The sequence below is a fragment of the Chenopodium album genome, chromosome 27, assembly GCF_948465745.1.
Source record: "Chenopodium album chromosome 27, dcCheAlbu1.1, whole genome shotgun sequence".
NCBI lineage: Eukaryota > Viridiplantae > Streptophyta > Magnoliopsida > Caryophyllales > Amaranthaceae > Chenopodium > Chenopodium album.
The window spans coordinates 8,616,559-8,636,852 of NC_137860.1; the positions used below are offsets into that span (position 1 = coordinate 8,616,559).

General features: G+C 35.5%; 1 protein-coding gene across 1 annotated transcript; it reads right to left on the reverse strand.

The window, feature by feature from the left end:
* Positions 1 to 1,953: 1,953 nt before the first annotated feature.
* On the reverse strand, positions 1,954 to 20,057 carry LOC145621420 (histone-lysine N-methyltransferase ATXR3-like). The gene is made up of 20 exons (XM_081676151.1): positions 19,804 to 20,057; positions 17,301 to 19,612; positions 16,005 to 16,061; positions 14,142 to 15,332; positions 12,401 to 12,798; positions 11,756 to 12,307; positions 11,550 to 11,650; positions 9,861 to 10,884; positions 9,690 to 9,761; positions 8,175 to 8,285; positions 7,966 to 8,066; positions 6,798 to 6,897; positions 6,588 to 6,683; positions 4,974 to 5,141; positions 4,757 to 4,882; positions 4,445 to 4,498; positions 3,748 to 3,998; positions 3,565 to 3,673; positions 3,164 to 3,463; positions 1,954 to 2,401 (listed from the first exon to the last, which is right to left on the reverse strand). The coding sequence occupies exons 2-20, from the start codon at positions 19,492 to 19,494 to the stop codon at positions 2,225 to 2,227; spliced, it is 7,182 nt and encodes a 2,393-aa protein (XP_081532277.1). The 5' UTR covers positions 19,495 to 19,612; positions 19,804 to 20,057; the 3' UTR covers positions 1,954 to 2,224.
* Between the last annotated feature and the right edge of the window lie 237 nt (positions 20,058 to 20,294).

Genomic DNA, 20,294 nt, shown 5'->3' on the forward strand with positions numbered 1-20,294 from the left:
CCATCATTACCCGATCCAAACATCCCGACCCGTCGTGGGTCAACCCAAACTCCATCTGGGTACCCGATTTGACACCTCTATCCGTGAGTATGCATACGTCAATCCAAAATTTACACATATAATTTATTGGTTAATAGAGTTAGACCCTGCTCACTTCACTTTATATTGACTAAACTTTAATTATTTTTACTGGACTCAAATTAATTTTACTAAACTGAAATTATTTTTGTTGAACTGAAATTATTTTAATTGATTTTCTATTAAATCTCTTATTTAAATTTACAGAATTTTAACGAACTGAAATTATATTTACAGATTTTAAAATAAGAACTAATTTTTTCTAACTAAAATTATGTTTAGTTAATTTTATATTTTTAAGGGAAGTGAACATGACCTCTTTTTTTTTGTTTTTTTTTTTTTTTTTTTGACGAGAACAAAAGGATTTCATTGATGAAAGATTGCCAAACGGCACTTATAAAGTGAACAAGTACTTAGTATTATTTCCAAATTAAGTAAAATAAAGGAGCATTAAGTTTAGGCATGTGTTTAGCTAGAGTTAGATAAGAGCTCTAATTTTATCATCTCGTAATACATGTTTGGGAATATGGGATATTTGTCTTTAAAATACATTGTTATTATTAATAAAATTTAGAAATTATTAATTTAAAAATGAATTGGATTCCTTGTAATTTGAGACATTTTAGGAGAGATCTAAGCTTGGCCAAGAGTGCAAAAACAAACTTAATTAGTTGTTTTCATCCTTGGTTAGAATTGGGAACTCCATACCCCTTGTTTATCTATTTGCAAATCAAACTAAAACTACCACCATCAGGATAAATTTACAAATGAATGGCCACAAAAGGCAAAAATTCAAACCAAGAAGAAAATTTCTATTATAAAATAACCTTAAATGCACTTTACACCGGAGTGTATATAATTACTAGATGAAGCTCATGCGATGCATGGTTTGTTTGAATTGTTTCAAACATATTTTTTGTATTTATGTGCTAAAATTCGTTGCTTATTTAGATAAAATTCCTAATATCAAATCATAATATTTTATATTTAATTAATTTAAACTTAATAATATCATTCACCAACTTTTGCTTGCGTGACATTTGAATTAATTAATTTTAAAAGAAATTAATAATCTCTTATATAATTGGTTACAACTAAACTTTATAATCCTACCTGGCGCTAAGAAAATTAAATCTTACGTGGCTTAGGGCCTGTTCATATTTACTGAATTGAGCTGAGCTGAGCTGAACTGAACTTATTGGAGCTGAAATGAACTGAACTGAACTGAGTTGAAATGAATATTTTATGAGAGAAGGAAATTAAGAGCTGAACTGAACTGAACTGATTAGAGTTGAACTGAACTGATTGAAGCTGAACTGAAATTAAGTTGAAGTGAACAGGCCCTTAGACTTTCCTTCATTTTTTCAATCATTAATACGAGTGCGTAACAGCTACAAAACTTGTAACAATTTAAATAAATCATGCATAATTCTTCTATTATCTATACAGTTACCATTGTGTTTATCTTGAATTTCTAACATGCGAATCCGCAATTTTTATCCTCAAATTTTTGCTTTCTACATTCGAAATTTCACGTTCACACGGTTTTTTTTTTTTTTTTTTTTTTTTTTTTTTTTTTTTTTTTTTTTTAGATTTATAGGCTCAAATGAATAATCGTTGAGCACCTCCATTTTTTTTTTCTTTTTCCTGAATCAACAAGAAGAATATATGACAATATATACATGAATACGTCCTATAAAATTACATAACACTTACAAAAATGATTACACCTTCCAAACCTTGAGCACGTGGAAAGAAATTTATATAGAAAAATCAAGCGCTTAACTTAATCAAGGCGATGCCACTACCACACTAGTATTACTAATAAAAAGGAAAGGAAATAACTACAAGATGAACTGCTAGAGAAAAATTGGCTGACTAATTTAATTTTCTATTAACTAAAATTAATCGTTTGAATTTAACTAAGCTTAGAACATTAAGAGCAAGAGGGGAAAATTTTTCTATGACCTAATGTGACTTACAAATTACACGAGCAAAATGGAGGAAAAAGACTGTACATAAGAATGAAGATGATGAGGCGGGTAGCTACCATTGACCACTTGAGGGAGAGGAATCCCCGAACTAATAATTGGACCCCTTTCAAGCAAATAAGTGTGTTAAATTAGTACCGTCAACTGGTCGAAGGTCATCGATCCCACATGGCTTGGAATATGGCAGGTCTATTCTTCAACCAAATCACCATTTCCCGCTCCAGTGGAGAATTATTCAATACGGCATCTAACATAGGACTACCAAAAAATTTCGAGGAACTCTCGAATGACCATATTCTATCCAAAGGCCATGGCTTCTGTGGCTGTTTTTCCTGATTAACAAAGATATAAGAAGATTTAAGACAAGTCACAAGACAAAAACCTTTCCAACAAAGAGATATAATCCAATCACGTCTTTAGGAATACAGCAGCAAAATCAAAAGACACTAGGCCTCGCAATACAAAGAATGCAGCAACTAGCAGGCTTCTGCAGACATTTAATCAGCTCAGATAATAAATGCATACAATTAGTGAGTTGCCAGAGAGCACAAAACAAGTACTCTCTCCGTCCCTAAATTCAAAGCATTCTCTTTATTACGTGAGTAATAAATGCTAGAAAGAGTCTTTGTATTAAGGGACGTAGGGAGCATGATATAACCGAATTCAACCAGATCCTTGACATCCAATTCTATCTCAATATTTACCAAGCTAAGCTTGGTAGCTTGTACCTTCCAACCTTGAGGTTGGAGGTTCAATCCCCATTAGAGGCACTTTGAGGGTGGGGATCCCTTACCATTCGCTCACTCTCAAAGTGTCTTGACCCGCAAAAACCGGACCAAAAAACCCGTGAGGATTGAGGTTCGGTCAGGGTCCTACTAAACTTAAAAATAAAAATTAAAAAAAAAGTCTCACTATTCATTTAAAGATAATAATGGAGAACATACACAACTATACTTGACCCACACATAAACCAAAACACCAATCACCACTCAAATACTTGAACAAGGAAATTTAAATACCATTTTGAGTATTTGACAACAATTATTTGCGTGGACACCAACGAATTTTGTAGTTTAAAGAACAAACATACTCACCATTCGACGAAGCATAAATCTTACAGTCCTTGGACCATAAATACGCTGCCTTGATGGCTTTTGAGCCTTGGCATAAAAAGAGCCAATATCAGGCAATGACAAGCAGCCCCTGCTTGCTCGTACTAACGCACGATCTGGGTCAGTGTTAGCCTGATTGTGCCAATAAATCAACTGTCCTAAACAGTAGTTTTCACCGTAAGTCTTGCAATATTCAACCACCCCAGACAGTTTTGTAGCACACTTAGGTCCAAGATCAAGAGGGCTGATGGAAACAGGAGGTGAAGTTACAGACTTGTATTCCTGCAGGAGTAATATGATAATCAATTAAAGAGGAAAATTCAAGAAATTGATGCTCCAGAAGGTTTAAAACAGTTTTTGTAGTAGGAAAAAAGTAAACTCACCCTAATTTTGTAGAAACATTTTGTGTAAGCATATATGTGGATCAAATCAGCAGCTGCATCATGTCGACTTTTATATGTACAAGGAAGATTGCGAACCTCATCCCTCAACCTTAGGAAAGATATTAATTGTGAGCAAACATAGTAGAACAAAGATTCAGAAGCATATATAGTTGTGATTCTTACCATAATAAAGATTTCCTTAGGTCTTTTTCAAGATTCCCGGAGCTTGATGGATTATGAGCACGTATATTTGATTTAAGGTCCTGTAGTATGCGATCATCAATTATATGTGGAGCGATGCACTCAAGAAGTTGATTAACAAGTGAACCTTCTCCACTCCATAAGGCAGACACCATCTCTTCAGGACTAAGCTTCTGCAAAGGAGGAGGAGCTTCCTTTGGGTTTCCAAATACACATCTTAGGACATACCTAACCTGGAAGTATATAAGCTAGCAGATTAGTATATATAACAAAATACAGAGAAATCAAACCCTAAACAATGATAATGTGCTTCAGACAACTTCTTGAAACTTTTAGACTAGGATGTATATGAGTCAAGTGTGTCCTTGTTTAAGACACTTAAAGTAACCCCATATATTTCCAAGTCGTCACTCCAAGGCAATCAACTATTATACTATAAATAATCATCACCATTAAAATGTATCAACTAAAGCCTAAATTGTCTTTTGAATTATAAACACAAAACTAATGGTGCATAATTAGGGTTTTATGACTTATGTAATAAAATGACAGGTAACTTTACTGGCTATAAAGTAAGCCATAATCACCTACCCTCTAATCCGTACTGATTGCCACAACATATGAAATAATGAAAGAAATTTTATGAAAAAAACACAATTGAGACGACTATGGTGCATACCTTATCCAATGTCAGAGCCAAATTTTGAAGTCTCTGGTTGTAAACTCCTTCCGCCTATCCATTCAAATATAAAAATAAACAAGCAACCAAGATTAATTTGTAGCTGTAAACAATTAATTCCTTTGATGCTATCACATAATATAGACACAAATGAATTTCAAACAGGCTAATCAATGACTTGAAGCAAAAAAAGAAAGACCGATGCTTGGAGGAACTGTTAAACCTTGCTCCTTAAAAAAAAAAAAAAAACAAAACAAAACAAAAAACAAAAAACTGTTAAATCTTCAGTGTATTGTGCAAAAATAGGCTAACCTGGACTTCAGCATCACTCTTCTCCATCTCTAAAGATATTTCTTGACAATATTTCTTCTTTTCTTCCAAATTATGCCTCAAGATCTCTGCAGGTAGCTTTGTTCTTTCAAAATTTATGAAACGTACCTACAACCAAACCAGATCATTAGACGATTGTGGACACAGACAGCCAATAAACATATCTGGCAACAAAAATAACGAATAAGAAAATACATACCAGCCGAGCTGAATAAGCAATCAGCCAATCAGGCAAACCGCCCAACAAACAACTTCCGAGACCAGCCCTTCCTAAGTCAATATAATCCTCCTCAGATACCCAATTTAATTCGCATGCCTCCAGAAGCAAACGGTGCTTATCCAATAGTCCATGCCACTCCTTCAGCACCTGATGAACATCATAAACAATAAAAATTAAAAAATATTAAACAAATTAATTAAAAAAAAAATGATCAACAACAGGTCCTGGAATGAGGTCGTGCGACAAGGTAAGAGACACTCGTGCTTGATCTTGTTGACTTTTGATGTCAGATTTCGGAATAATGACAATTAAACAACAAAAGGATTATTGATTTCGAATTACTAATAAAAGCTAAAAAACAAAATACAAAAGTTATGTCATTGAATTTCCTAATCACGTAAGGCTGTTTTTAGGGAGCAATATTTGTTTTTGTTATTATCATATATTTAATCTGCTAACTTTTTGTTTTTTTTTTGACAAATTTGCTAACTAAAATTGCATGTCATGTACGTATTTAAATGCTGGCCAAGACTGTGACCGTGAAAATGTTTAATCACTAAAGCAAAAAATATAAAAAGTTGACATTTGTAAAATAAGGCATTGCGATAATTCTAACAATATCCCATCTAACTATGTTTTTTCTTATTTATAATCAGTTAATCACTAACATTAGTCAAGTAAAGTCTGGGAATAGTGCAGAAGGTCAAAAATTGGTATGATAAAAAACAAAAATGTAGGGAGTATATATAATGGTAAAGCAAAAATATGTTCAGTTAGAATTCACACCAATTTTTTTTATTTAAAATGACTCATTTCAATTTATTTAAAAAGTTGAAAAGTACATGCGTAGCACGGGATCAAAAACTATAATCTTTTTGCTCCATATTAGTGTGTTCACTCATCATGGTGCATAGTTTTAGTAAAATAGTTGGTGTTTAAAATATAAATAGGTGGATGTGATAGGGGATAGTGAATATATTTTTAAAATTGAATGAGAGATGGTGAGACACTAGCTTCTGTTAGAGGGAAAGAGAGTTAATAAAAAAGAAAAAGGAAAAAAAAAGTGAGTCATTCCAATTCAAGTAACGGGAAAACTAAATTGGAAAGGATGGAAAATGAAATTAAGCAAAGAAAACAATGGGTTATACTTGATTGGAATAAGTATTTGACACATGAATTTTAGTTTAAAGCCGTAATCAACTTGAGCTGATTAGATGGTATAAAAATTACAAAATCTAAAATGTGAGCTCTAAAAATATAATTGGACTAAAAGTGCTATAAAGTTATCTCATATGAATAGTATGTTGTACTCCAAACTTGACATCAATCACAATAATTTCTCATCAATAGTAAATACTACGGAGTGCTTGGTGTTCAACACAATCCCCCCCCCCCCCCTAACAATAGTTACTAATTACATCCCTGCTTTTCATTTTATATACAGTAATCTCAGAGACTGCATATAATCCTCTTGGAAAATTTATGACAGTCTATTAAAACATATATGATACATTTAAACATTGCAAAAGGCGCATGATGGTGATAAAAAATCTGTAAAACTATTTTCATTACGAATAATTCAAGTCGATATACCTTCTGATAAGCCCCTTCGCCTGTTAAATTCAAATAGCTTCCACGGCAGACTTGATTACCACACAAACAAACAGAGGCTTCATATTCTTCCTTGCTCTACAAAAAATATCAAGGCCATCTATAAGTAAGCAACTGACGTTGATCTACAAAAAAATTCAAGAAGTAAAAAAGGGAGTGGTGGCGGTAAATGAAAAAGATAAATGTACATACCTCAGTAACTGAATTATAATCAAAGGTAATTTCCTCCCCAAATCCGATTGGGCGAACAGAGTAGACTCCAATTTGATACTGACCACTTACAGCCGTAACTCTGCATTTACACAATCAGATAGTTAACAGCATGGTCATTGGTCAAGCACTATATGATTGTTCATACCAATACCAAAAAAAAGGTACAGAAAAAGATAAATTCATATTATAGGGTGGTAAATAATAATATAATAGAAATGAAAACAAAGGACTTTTTGCGATCTCTATAAATTTTGAAAAAGTCAATGTGAAGAAACTCCTGATTTCATGTAGAAGCTTCTTCTGCCTTATTATGATTGCAACGACCTTTCTTTTATGATTACAAGCTGCGAGACTCTTTGGCCTATTTCATGAACACATATATTATCATTCTTTCCCTCTTTTAACAGTTATCTCTATTAATATGAGGTTCACAAATAATTAAATTATCCATGTGAAACGCTACAAATACACTTTTCTACAGGCCACAAATTATTCTTAAACAATTTTCAATTCAACAGGACCTACTACCATACAGACACCAATGCTTCCAAAGTTCCAATCACTACAAGCCTCCCTTCCACAAAAACTAGCAAACTTTATCACATCCTTCCCAAATACCAAAACTTCTTCACTTTTCCAAGGTTAACATATTGTCAAAGTAGAACAGCTCAAATCTCTCCACATCAGCCAATCACTATCCTTTCAATTTTGGTCATATGCTCCTACAGGAGCACCACATATTACATAGTCACTATAAACCTCATCTGCGAGGTAATGTCACAAGAGATACAGGCACCATCAACAGAGAGCATAACGATTTCCATAAAGTGATTTATATCCTATGTGGAAAAAACATAAAGGTTCAATCTTCTGAAGACAGCAAGATTGCAAGTTCAAATAATGGTTATTAATATAAGGCACAAGTTAAGTTGGAGACATTTAACAAATATATTAGACACAAGAGGGTAGAAAAAGAATACCTAGTCAAGCACCAAGTTGGAGATAAACTAACAAATATATTCGACACATGTGAGTTGAAAAGGAATGCCTAGGCAATCAAGGGCATTTTTTCCTTCTTTTTGTGGGAAAAAAAAAAAAAAAAAAAATCTAAGGGGCTAAATGCACGGAAGAAATAGAAAGTACTCACTTTGCCTCACAATTAGGTCGACACGAATGACAAATTCGACTTGCATAATTTGCCTTATGCATAGCATCAACAACGAGTATATCATAGCCATCAGCATCACCCTGCCAATAAGAATTTACAGTTAGCAATTTAATGAAGACCCTGTTAAAATCACAAAACACAAGGGTGGAAAAGGGTTCTCAATTAAATAATCCAAACTAAGGAAAAACCTTGGGCCTCTCGAGATATATGTTGTAAAATTCAGGTGCAGGTTCTTTACTATTCTTCTGCAAAGAACGGATTCCATCCTGTTTCTCAAACCACTTCCAAGCAGGGTAAACCTGCAAGTGTTCCAAATCACACAATTTAGAGTGGAAATTTAAACATATAAATCTACAATCTAGAATGAATACGCTGAATTATACACATACGAAGTACGTAGTATATGAAAGCCAAAACATGATAAAGACCACAAAGCCCAAAAAAAAAAAAAAAAAAAAAAAAAAAAAAAAAAAAAAAAAAAAAAAAACAAATCTTATAGTCCCTATCATCAGTCCAATTTACAGGTTGCCCAACATAAGAGGTGAAAGACCAAAGTAAAAAGAAGAGTATTCTTTTCATGAATTTTTTAACTTCGAGAGGCATTCCTTAATATCCTTATCAATATCCAATACTAGAAGTCAGATCAGAGTCGAGTTGTATAACTTGTATCCATCTGGGAAAGGTGGGCAAAATGATGTGTCCACGTAACATTGATTATTTTCAAATTACATGGGTAGAACTGCAGCAGATTTTAAGAGGAGATGGTCGATTCACTTGTTAGTTGTTAGTTCTACTCCTATTTGCAAAATTCTAAAGAAGCTTCTCCCTTCCCTTTAGCCTTCTTTATTTGGAAAATATGACTCTGAACATGTCAAGCCCTCGCACCAATGATAAAAGATTTAAAGGCCTAATAGTTGTATATATTCTGGGTTTTTTTAATGCAAACAGCATTAGAATGCAATGAACCATCTTTCATTTGCACTCTGAAATGGGTATATACATCAATGGATCAAATTATATTTGAGATATACAGGTTATCATAATAATTGGAGAAAGGTTCTTAAATAATCTACAGGTCAACATGCATAGCCACTCACAAATTTAATGCCAAAACAAATAACATGTTTTTTTTTCCTAAGTACTCGTAATATATGAGGTGAAATGGGTATAATTCTCTTAAAGTAAATGTACAAAGTTAACAGGGTGCTTGTGTCAATTGTGCGCATGTTTTCTCTCCTTTACCCAGAGCTAAAAGATGAATTCATGATGGGAAAATACAGGAGCAAGATTATATATTCTGTTTGTCTCTGATGGTAAAAAAATGAACACCATTAACCTTTCAGAAGTCAATGCGTGCTTCATTTCAGCCTATCAAATAATAAAAAATAATAAAATAATAAAAAAAAACCCCTAGTCTTAAAATCAAAGCTTAAAGGCAAGCGGAAGAGAAAGTAAATAAAAAAATATTAGATTTAGCATCAAAGACACAGTTTTTTTTAAAATAACATTAAAAGCCACACTACAGCAGAACTCAGTGCATAAATGATTGATGTGTGACATTGATAGTTCTTCTAATAGTCAGTTTATCCATATCTAGTTTACTGGAGTGATTGCACAAAGACCACGAAAAGACTCGACGAATGTATTCCAACGATCATGGCTTCTCAAGAAAAATTTGGAATTGGCAAAAATGAAAGACATACCTCTCCCAAAAATTCAACAACAAAATCGTCTTTAGTAAAACCACCTTGTTTGTCGCAGACTACACCAAGCCCCTGAACAAAGATTACAGAACAAGAACATTGTTTCCACATATAAGGAGCCAGTAACGAAAGGAAATTATAGTTGAAACAAATAGAAACTCTACAAAGTACCTTTCTATAAGCAACATAATTGTCGTCAGGCCGGCCATCAATGGCTTGTAAAAGAGCCTCACAAAGTTTCAGAGTGCTCATATTATTATCTTGCTTAGCTGTTCCAAGAATTTCCACTATGACAGGTCTCAAAGGATAAGTCATGGGTGTATTTCCACTGCCTGTGTATTGTCTAACTTGTTTATTCAATACCCGAAGGATCACATCTTCAATAAAAACATGCTTTTCTGTAAGAGACCAATCCACATTTTCAGACATTGAATCAAGAAGAAGATTGTGTGTATAAGGATCAATTCCATACACCTCCTGTTCTATAACCTCCTGTCCAAGCTCTTTCCGTGGTTTATATTGTTTAACTTCAGGAATTTCCATATCCACCAATTCAGAACCATTTTTCTGAGCTTTCACTTTATCTTCATAATTTTCAGGCAATGCAACCTTCATCTTTCGTTGCACTTCAGCCTCATCAGCTACAATAACATATTGTTCAATAACTTCATATTTCCGAGTCACTGGAGGCACAAGACTGGCCTTGGTCATACGAGCACCCCATTCACGATCCTCAGGGGTTAAATCAAAAGCATCATCTTCATTGAAGTATTCCTCTTTCGACTCAAAAGTAACACCTGAACGTACATCTGAATCACTCTCTGTGTCCGAGGCACTTCCAGTATTACTTTCATCATCTGAAGATGACACAAATTCATCAGATGATTCACCATCCAAGTCTGCTTTCTTATACGTTCTTGAAAGATTCTTTCTAATCTCCCGGTCAGAAGAACACTCCAAATAATCAAAATCCCCATTAACTGATGATGAGCCATTGGCCCTGCTCGTATATTTTCTCTCTGTGGGTGTTTTTGACTTTCTGTGACCAGAGGGACCACTGGATTCATCCCTCAATTTTTTCTTCATCTCATCTCTATTAATAGCTGATTTAAAGCTTTCATCAAGACGTGTTCCAAGTTTAATAAACAGATGAATAACACTCTCCATATCACCTGCTTCACCTCGTTTTTGTAATCTGTATATGCATAGCTTGTTATAGTACTGATACATCACATGATAAATGATAAATAAACATAAATATAAGATAAAAATTTTAAAAAATCCAGATAAACAAACACAAAAAAAAAAAAGCAACAGTGTATCATTGTATATTTAATTTTTTTTTTGCCAATGTAAATAATGCAACTATGATATTCATCAAACTTCATGAAAGACATAACTATAGGGCCTTATGAGGCAGATCATATACTCAAACTATGAGTCCGAAAGAGGGAGGTAACATATGACACAAAAGCTCAAAACAGGGAATGTAGTTGACAATACACAAACTGCCATTGAGAAACGGGGAAGATACAAAAAAGTAACCCATGACAACTTTTTAAAAACCAGTCCTAGATTTACAAACTTTGCACAGAAAAGAAAGGAATAAACATAAATGATTGAGCAGAAAATCTAATGTTAAACTTCTTTGGCTCTACACATTGTTCTTCTTGCACAGGAGAGCATCCATCACAATTTTTATTGAGCAAAAAATATAATGTCAAACTCCTGTGGCTCTACACATGGATCTCCTGGCACAGGAGATCATCCATCATGGTTGATTGTTTAATGGTTACACTTGAGGTTCACAAATATGAAATATTGAGTCATGGTTGAGAGAGAGAGAGAGAGAGAGAGTACTTGATGGCATCTTTGCACATTTTATTGATATCTTGTTTAGCAGCACTCAAGCCACGATTAGTATAATATCCATCCTGAATTTTGTTCTGAATTTCTGCAACCTATAAAAAGAATAACCAAAATAAAAAGACAAATGAGTTACTAAATAACACCAGATTGAAGGAGGGAAAAAGGACTTCAATAGCTAGAAACAGCTGATAAATAACCTTCTCTGCAAAATAGTCAGATGTGTTCCCCTTCATAATATCCTTTAAGCTAAGCACAAGGAATTCCTCCATTTTTCTGTACCCATTTCCAGCCTTCTTCATAGCCAAATGCCTCATACGGGCATCACGGGCTAGGACAGATGCAGATTTCCGAGCATCAAGCAGTTTTGTACGCTTATATAGATTCTGCCTGAATGCCTGATTAGCTGCACCTCTTTTTTCCACCATATCAAAGTAATCTTTTAGCCCACTGGACTCATCCATATAACTCCCATGACCCAATTTAGAAACCGATGAAGATTGCTCGGGCATCTGTTTTAAACTCCTTATCTTTGAATTTGACTCTTCAAAACCAATGCCTTGTGAACTTCGCTCTCTGACCCAGTTTACATGGGGGTATTTGAATATTAACTCCTCAAACTGGCTGCAACCTCTTATATCAACAGAGGATATACAAGAAAATGACTGAAGAATCTCCTCAAGCACAGCTGAAGTAACATTGGTACAACCATCTAAAACTAACACCTTGATCATTTGCTTATTATATCCACTCTGCATCGGATTAACAATAAAATGCATATTTAAGATTATAAAGAGGTCCCACGATAATCACAAAAAATTAAAAATAATATACCCAAAACTCACCATGACACTCCCAATAATGGAGTCACTGCAGTTGGAGCCCATAGTTGACAAATCAACCCTTACACTCACATTTTTGTAGAAACCAACAGCAGCTCTCCAGTGCTTGCAAGTTGTGCCAGCAAACATTAGGGATTTGACATCAGTTCTAAGAAAATGAAAAATGCGTGCCAAAATATGACCATCCAGTAGACCCCAGCTCCCCACCTCATTCTTAGAACAAACACCCTCTTCTTTGCAAAAAGTAGCACTGGCAAATAAGTCCTCAAATGAGGGCTCCCTATAAGAGAAACGTGATGAGCCTTTGGTCACTTCGTAATTTTCATCATCTCCATCAATAAGTGTCCGACATCTTTTTTTACCATGCATGTCTTCCTCAAAAAGCATAGATACTTCATTCTCTGTATAAAAGCAAGACCAAAAACCAAAGAAACAATAGTTATATAGCGACATGTTGAACTATTTCAAATGGAAGAATTTAGGGCTTGATATAATATACATACTTCTTTGATTCACTATTAATACAGAAAGAAAACTATTTAAGACATATTCTCTGATGCCCTCTGCAATTTGAATATTTCCACCAAAAAAAGAAAAGGAGATAACTAGAAGTGGAAGAAGCCCCGAAAGGGGGGGGGGGGGGGGGGGGGGGGAATAAAAAAATAAAAAATAAGTCACAAGAATTAAGGATATGATACAGTTCTAATCAAAATTTACTCTCTGTCCAAAACAATAGACACAATGGACCAATTCACACACTCCCCATTGCTCAATCTTAGTAAGGGTATGGGTAGGCCAATCACATACTATTACTATTTTTGTAAAGGCGACAGTTTGTCTAGACATCCCAAAGCAGTTTATGCAACAAGGTGACTATAATTGCCCTACAGAAGAAGTGTATCATACTAAAAGTTCTTTGGATACTTGTACATGAGTTTTAAAATTATTTTGAAAATATTTAGTAAAAGAGAAAAGATAGTGAATTGAAACAAATAAGCAAACATAAACATATATTCTTATTTAAATATGTTAAAAATAAAATACAATTGCTAGCAAACAAGCTCTAGTTCTCTAAGTCTCTTTCATCCAACCCCTACTCCTTCCGAATCAATGGGTCGGCCTACATAACTACAGTTTCTAAGATAGCCGGGAGTAGATATGGATGGGTTTTAAATTATACTAAGGGTCAAACAATGTTTTAGTATGGAGAATTTATTTCTAAGTTCTTCTGGGTTAAAAGTAATGTTAAGACTTAAGAGTGAAGTACTAAGTTTCAAGCAACTTATTGAATTTTCAGGTACCATAAGCTAAGAAGCACAATGAAAGCCGTCTGAAGGAAAACTACAGAGTTAATACATTAGTGGACATATATGGATTTACTTCTCTGAACTGCCATTAAAATCAAATAAACTCTTAATCACATAATTATCTTAAATTAATGAAATTTAATGTTCTCCGTGCATCCTATTAATGGGACTTAATCCACAAGCTTAGAAAGGCCATTCATTTAAGCCAATATTTAACACTTGACACCAATTTTCCTTATTTCACCTTTTCTTGAAAAATTTACACATATGTAATACTGGCCAACATGACTTATAAGTATGTCAACCCAAAAGATGAAACATAGACCAAGTAGCAATACTTTAAAGTCTCACCTGAACATGCAACAAAAACAGAGTACCACATTAATGCAAGCAATATCAGATAAGACCAACTAGAAATTAAGTATAGGAAAACATACCCATGGGAGATTTTTGAAGATAAAGAGAACTTCTATGCTTCTCTGTTTCCTTCCTTGGTTGTCTAATATTAATCCATGGATCTAAGACCTCATTGATAGCAGCAGCAAACTCACGACTCTTGTAAGATTTCATGACTAATTCATGAAGCTTCCCTAGTGTATAACCGATAAAGTGGGGATGCAAGCTATGGAATGAATTAGAAAGTGAACAGCTGTCACCATGCACAGCAGGTGCTACAGAAGATACACCAACAGGAGCAATACTATCTCCAACGAGTTGGTGCATATTTTCTGAGGCCTTGATTACAGAAATAACTGGAACCCAAACTTTGTCAAGTTTACGAAACACACTGCTTTGCTTCTTCAAAAAACCTTCATTCACCAACTTAAGCAGTACTGAGCATGAAAATGGTCCATGTTCATGCCCGGTGCCATCAAGGTAATACCAGTCACCTAAGTGCAACTGTAAGTCATTTGCAGTGCAAACTCGGTCTTTTGGTTTATCTACGATTCTAGATTCCCACGATCCTCCAGAGCTTTGCTCCTTAGAGCTTTTGAAATGAAAAGCTTCTTCTTCAGATAATCGCTTAACATCAGTGGATAAAGAGTAATGCTTAATTCCCTTCGAAGAGTACTTGTCCTTCCCCCTTGGTTTCAACCGAGAGTCAGAAACAAATGAACCATGATCTTTAACAACACATGCATTGATTCTAATCACCGGCATCATACTTCCTTTTACCCCTCTTACAGCAGCAGCTTTTGCTTGAACTGGCTTGTTAATTGCACTAGAATCACTCCTCTCATCTGGCCAGGAAAATGCCCAGGAGGGAAGATCAAGCTTCCTGCTTTGACAAGGGTAGTACAAGTCATCTTTTCTCTGCCATCGTGGGTCCTCATAACCAGATTTTGGCATCTGACAAAGAGGGAAACCATCATTCAACACAACCTTTTTCCTAAAATATTTGTCTTGAATGGCATCTTCACTTCTTTGCCAGTCCCCACCTTTACATGACCATCGACCAGAGAACCATTCAGTAAATTCACTCAAGAGGTAAGAGCATTCCTTATCAAGGCTAGCAGTAGAGGTGGATTCAGCAGTGTCCTTTGATGTAGAGTCCGGATGTCGTGATATATCCTCTTCTTGATTCTGCTCCAAAGGGTCTTGACTGCATGAATTATCCTGCATAAAGCCTGTATGGTGGATAGGACATATGATGTTAACAAATCGGCCACTTCAACTTATAAAAGTTGCAAGCAAAACCATTTTCTTAATCCATTTTCTTAATCCATTTCAATTTCAAGCAACAACACATACAGAGTTGTGTTTAAAAGCATAGAGCAAGAGTAAAAATCCCAAGACACTTAGAAAGTTAATCAGCTATCTTAACATAAATGCATATGAATGAGATTGCTCAAGTGTGACAAACGGAATAGACCTCTAAAAAAAGGTTAGTATTCTAGATTTCCTAAATGCAAATGATATCAGAGAATAAAGAGAGGAATAAGTCCAGGTCAAGGAAGAGATAATTACCAGCATTGAAAAAGTTTTTCTATATTAGGGAGGATCAATTTATGAAGATACATTACTGGCATTAATTACAGAATAAGCATCACACATTCACTTGATTTGTTAAGATAAAATTGAACTATTTGCATTAGAAATAACAGCTCTCCAAGAGGGAGCAGACAGATTACAATAATCAGAATTTATCCTTTGATAGTAAATAAAATTATCTGCAACAACCCCGCTCTAAATAAATAATGCACAGTACAAATAAACTTCATGTAAATATGTCAAAGATTCACTGCTAATTAAGAACAATGATGGCGAAGACTGACAAATAACTTTGAAAATACACATACCTTCCAAGATACCAAATCTTTCCCACTCTGAATGATCAAATGTCATCTGTAGTACTTCTGCACAAACATTTAGCAGCACTATATCAGGTATCTACACAAAAATCTAAGAACAGCAATGATAACAATGATGTTGATAGGCTACGTTGCTAAGGAGCCACACTCCTAAATGTTTTAAATTAAAAAAAATAAAAATAGAAACCACATTTGTTGGGTCAATTTGCACATAAAAAGCCATCTCAGCCACCTGTCTCTTAAGGTGCCACAGTCTGTAACTAATCTTCCTGCTTGTGGTGATATGCAAATTAAAACCCCTTTATTAATTATTAACTCACTTCCTTATTTATAAAAAAATTTATTCATTGTAAGGTCAGTCTGTAACTAATCTTCCTGCTTGTGGTGATTGCAAACTAAAACCCCTTTATTAACTATTAACTCACTTCCTTATTTATAAAAATTTATTCATTGTAAAGTCAGTATGGTGTGCAACATGGGCCAAAAAGTGGTTCTTATAGACACTTACGTGGCAGGACATGAATTGCACAAAAAAGATAGTGTCTTGTCAAAAATTACTATAAAAAATTCTAGTTGAAGAAAGCATCTCTCTTTACAAGGAACTAACAGTTTAAACATTAAAAACAATACGTGCAAACACTCTATTATGTGAGAACACATCTCATCAAATGGAAATATATACATATACTTCGTATAAAGATTACTATTCCACCCATATGAATATTGGACAAACACTTTAAAATAAAATAATATAAATTATTTAAAAAGCCAACCCTCAGCACAATTCAAACTATAGTATAACATATATTTTATGATCTTTATACTTATGACAAGAATAAGGAAGGTCTTTCTTTTGTATGAGTGCTTATCATTGTTATCAATCAATATGGTTAAATTTATTGATATAAAAGTTAAATTCAGCAAGTCACCTATAATTTGGATTAAAGGGGACTAATGTATGGCGCAGATTGTGAAGCAGCAATTGTGGCCAGGTATCAGATGAACAGCAGACCAAATCTCTTGAATTTTAGTTGCAGAAGCAAGAAAAAGTAAGGGAGGTCAGGGAAAAATGCAGAGGATGGTGCGCGACTTTGGAAAAGCAGATTTCAAGTATAATGGAATAAGAAAAATATGACCTTAGATTTATATTTTCAATAGTTCAAGATTTAACCTCACATATAGAGGAGGTTTTCTCACCTGTAATCAAGGTCAAACTGTACAAAAATAGCTAACCTCCAAAAAAGTTCAAACAAGTGATCAAGGTTATACAGTACAGGAGCTTACCTCCAACTATCTCGAGTTCCTTTCCAGGTAAAACAGTAACGCCATCTAAAAGAGCCCCAACTCTTTCATCGATGCCAAGATCATCAGGAAGAAGATGGTCAGATTGACCAGTCACACAATGAACAGAAGAATCTAAACTCTCCATACCAACCTGATCCACAGAATGCTCAGCATCTCCAACATCGGCCAGCACATTTCCAGGAGCCTCGGGAGGGCTCACCAGCTGTGTGACCGTCTCTGAAAAAATTGTCGTAAAATTAGGAGTTACGACTGGAGAAGCTGCATTTTCAACAGTCACCCACCTGTCACTGTCAGAGTGCTTAACCAGGTGATCTGACATAAGTATTCCTCCTTCTATAAGTGCTTTTAAGTCACATAATCTAGAAGGACCGCGCTCCTCTCCATAGTGATCAAGGTAATACCATTTCCCTGGGTTCACACTAGCCACACAAGGGACATGTGGAGGTGTGTCACATATATCCATATCTTCTTCCATTGATGCCAATTCTTCAATATTCCCATTGACCAATGAAGGTTGTTCCTTAACATCCAAACAAGGACCTTGATTTTCATCTTTCCCATGAGACTCGTAGGAAATACCTTGGTCAACTGTTCCATTTGGCTTATCATTCACATTTAAAGGATCTTTAACCGAGATAGTTGAATCCTTATCCTTATGAATTTTCTCAGTAGGCTTTTCACTCTGTACCCTATCACTCTGCTTAGTCTCATTCACTTCACTCCTGCTTGTTTGGCGGTGGTTAAACGGCCTACTACGTTCAGGTGGGGATCCAGAGTAACTTGAAGACCTATCCCGGCGATCATGTACCCTAGCACGGTCATTGGGAGACTTTTCAATATAACTGGGGCTTCGATTTCTATTGTCATGGCGATGACCACGATAACATGGGGATCTTTCATGACGAGGAGCAGGAGTCCTGTCCCTATGATCATGATGTCGGCCTCTCTCATGTGGAGACCTCTCAGAATAACTAGGGCTACGCCTCTGCCTGTCATAAGCTGCTCTTGTAGGTGCAGCATCATAATGTCGCAATGAAAGCCTATCAGAAACAGGCCTTGATGAATTTGAATGTCTAAATGACTTATCAACAGGCTGACGCGAGTAATGCTCTGGATTTGATAACCTTCTGCTTTTCATACTGACATAATCACCATGATCATCGTAGGGCTTGCGGTCACTGCTTTCCAAGTCAGTGCCATACCTCTTCAATCGACCACCTGATGAGTGTTCTCTTCCATGGCCTCTCCCATGACTGTACTCATTCTTATAAGCCACATCATCCATCATTTTTGAGCTCAATTTCGGGTAGCTCCTTTCTTGGCTAGCTTCCCACCTTGGATTTCTCTTGACATGACGATGATTCCCACTTCTACTGAAATCCCTGCTGGGAGAGACATCCTCACCTGAATATCGTACTGAAGACGGTGTCCATTCATGTTCATATCTTCGTTCTCGCTCTCTACTTGAATCGTGCCTGCGCCCTTTCAAGTAGCCATAATCGTCCCTGAAAATATCTCCTTTATGCCACCTCTCAGGAATAAATTCTCCCTTCTCGACTTCATCTTTGGACCCTCTCCACGAACTGAATTCCCCCTTCTCGTACTCTCCTTTCCTATACTTCTCCGGTGTTCGATCCCTTCTCTGAACAGAGTCATTCCGGAACCTTCCTGAGCTGAAATCATACCTCTCCGCATCCCCTTTTCGCCACCTGGGTGGAGAAAACTCTCCTTTCTCATATTCATCCCTCCTCCACCTGTCAGTAACAATCTCACCTTTTTCAGTCTCAGTCTTGTGCAACATATCAGGCATATATTCGCCATTCTCCCCGTCTCTCCGGGGCGATTTCAACGTCCCCAATTCTCCTTCTTCAATCTCGTCTTTCTGCACTTTATCACCTCCAATTTCCCCATTCTCTACTTCCCCACTGCTCTTCACTTTCTCCGGAACCGGCTCGGTCTTCCCCGGCTCTTCCTTCTTGAAAAACGCATCTCTCTTCAACTTCATCCTCTTAGTAGTAGTCCTCTTAACTGGTTTAGTCTCCAATTTGCCATTACTATTGTTGGTGCTACCGCCACTGCCACTGCCGCTGCCGCCACCGCAAAATGTTTCGGAACCCGGAAACTTCTCCATAATTGGCTGCAAAGGCACGCATGCAACACCTCCATCGCCCATGGAACTCCAAAGCTTTCCGCTTGTATTCTCACGAACCCTAATTCTTCTCTTTTCCAGGACTATTGATGCTCATACTGCAATATCGTCCGTTTTCGATAATCTTCCTCGGCCAAAAACCCTAATTTCCAACCATTAACAACAAAAATCACAAACTGTAAGTCAACAAAATCAACAAAAACAATCCCAATGTAGGGTTTGAAAACCGCCAATCAAAAATAATCAGCTCCAAATCAAAAAGTGAAGTCAAGAAAATCAAAACCCTAAAATCCCCAAATCTGGGAATCTGAATAGAAAAACCATAAAACTTACGGATGGATTACAGATCAAATTGTGCGAAGAAACAAGAAATTGATGAATGCGTAGATCGAGAAACGTTTCGTAGGTGAGATTTTCGAAAGTCGAAACCCTATTTTTCGCCTGAGAAATGTATTTTCTCTCTCCTCTTCTTCTTCTTCTCTTCGCGCTCTGTTTATGTTTCTGTTTTCTCTCTCTTCTTAGTTTTAGTACTTTTTCCGGTCTGGAAAAAATATAACAAGAAAAATTAAAATAAAATAAATAAAAACTTCCCTTCAAAAAAAAAAAAAATTATGGAGTAAATAAATACTTCTTTTGGTTTTTTTTTTTTCTTTTTTTTAGCCTATTTATTTATGTTTTTTTTATTATTATTAAAATACGGATACAAGTAGGGTTGTACCGTATGAATATCGTATGTTAGCGGGAGGTGAATAAATTGGCGGTGTTTAGTTTATTTTCCTCCTAATTGGTGCAAATGACTATTTTGTCCTTGTAGTATATCTACT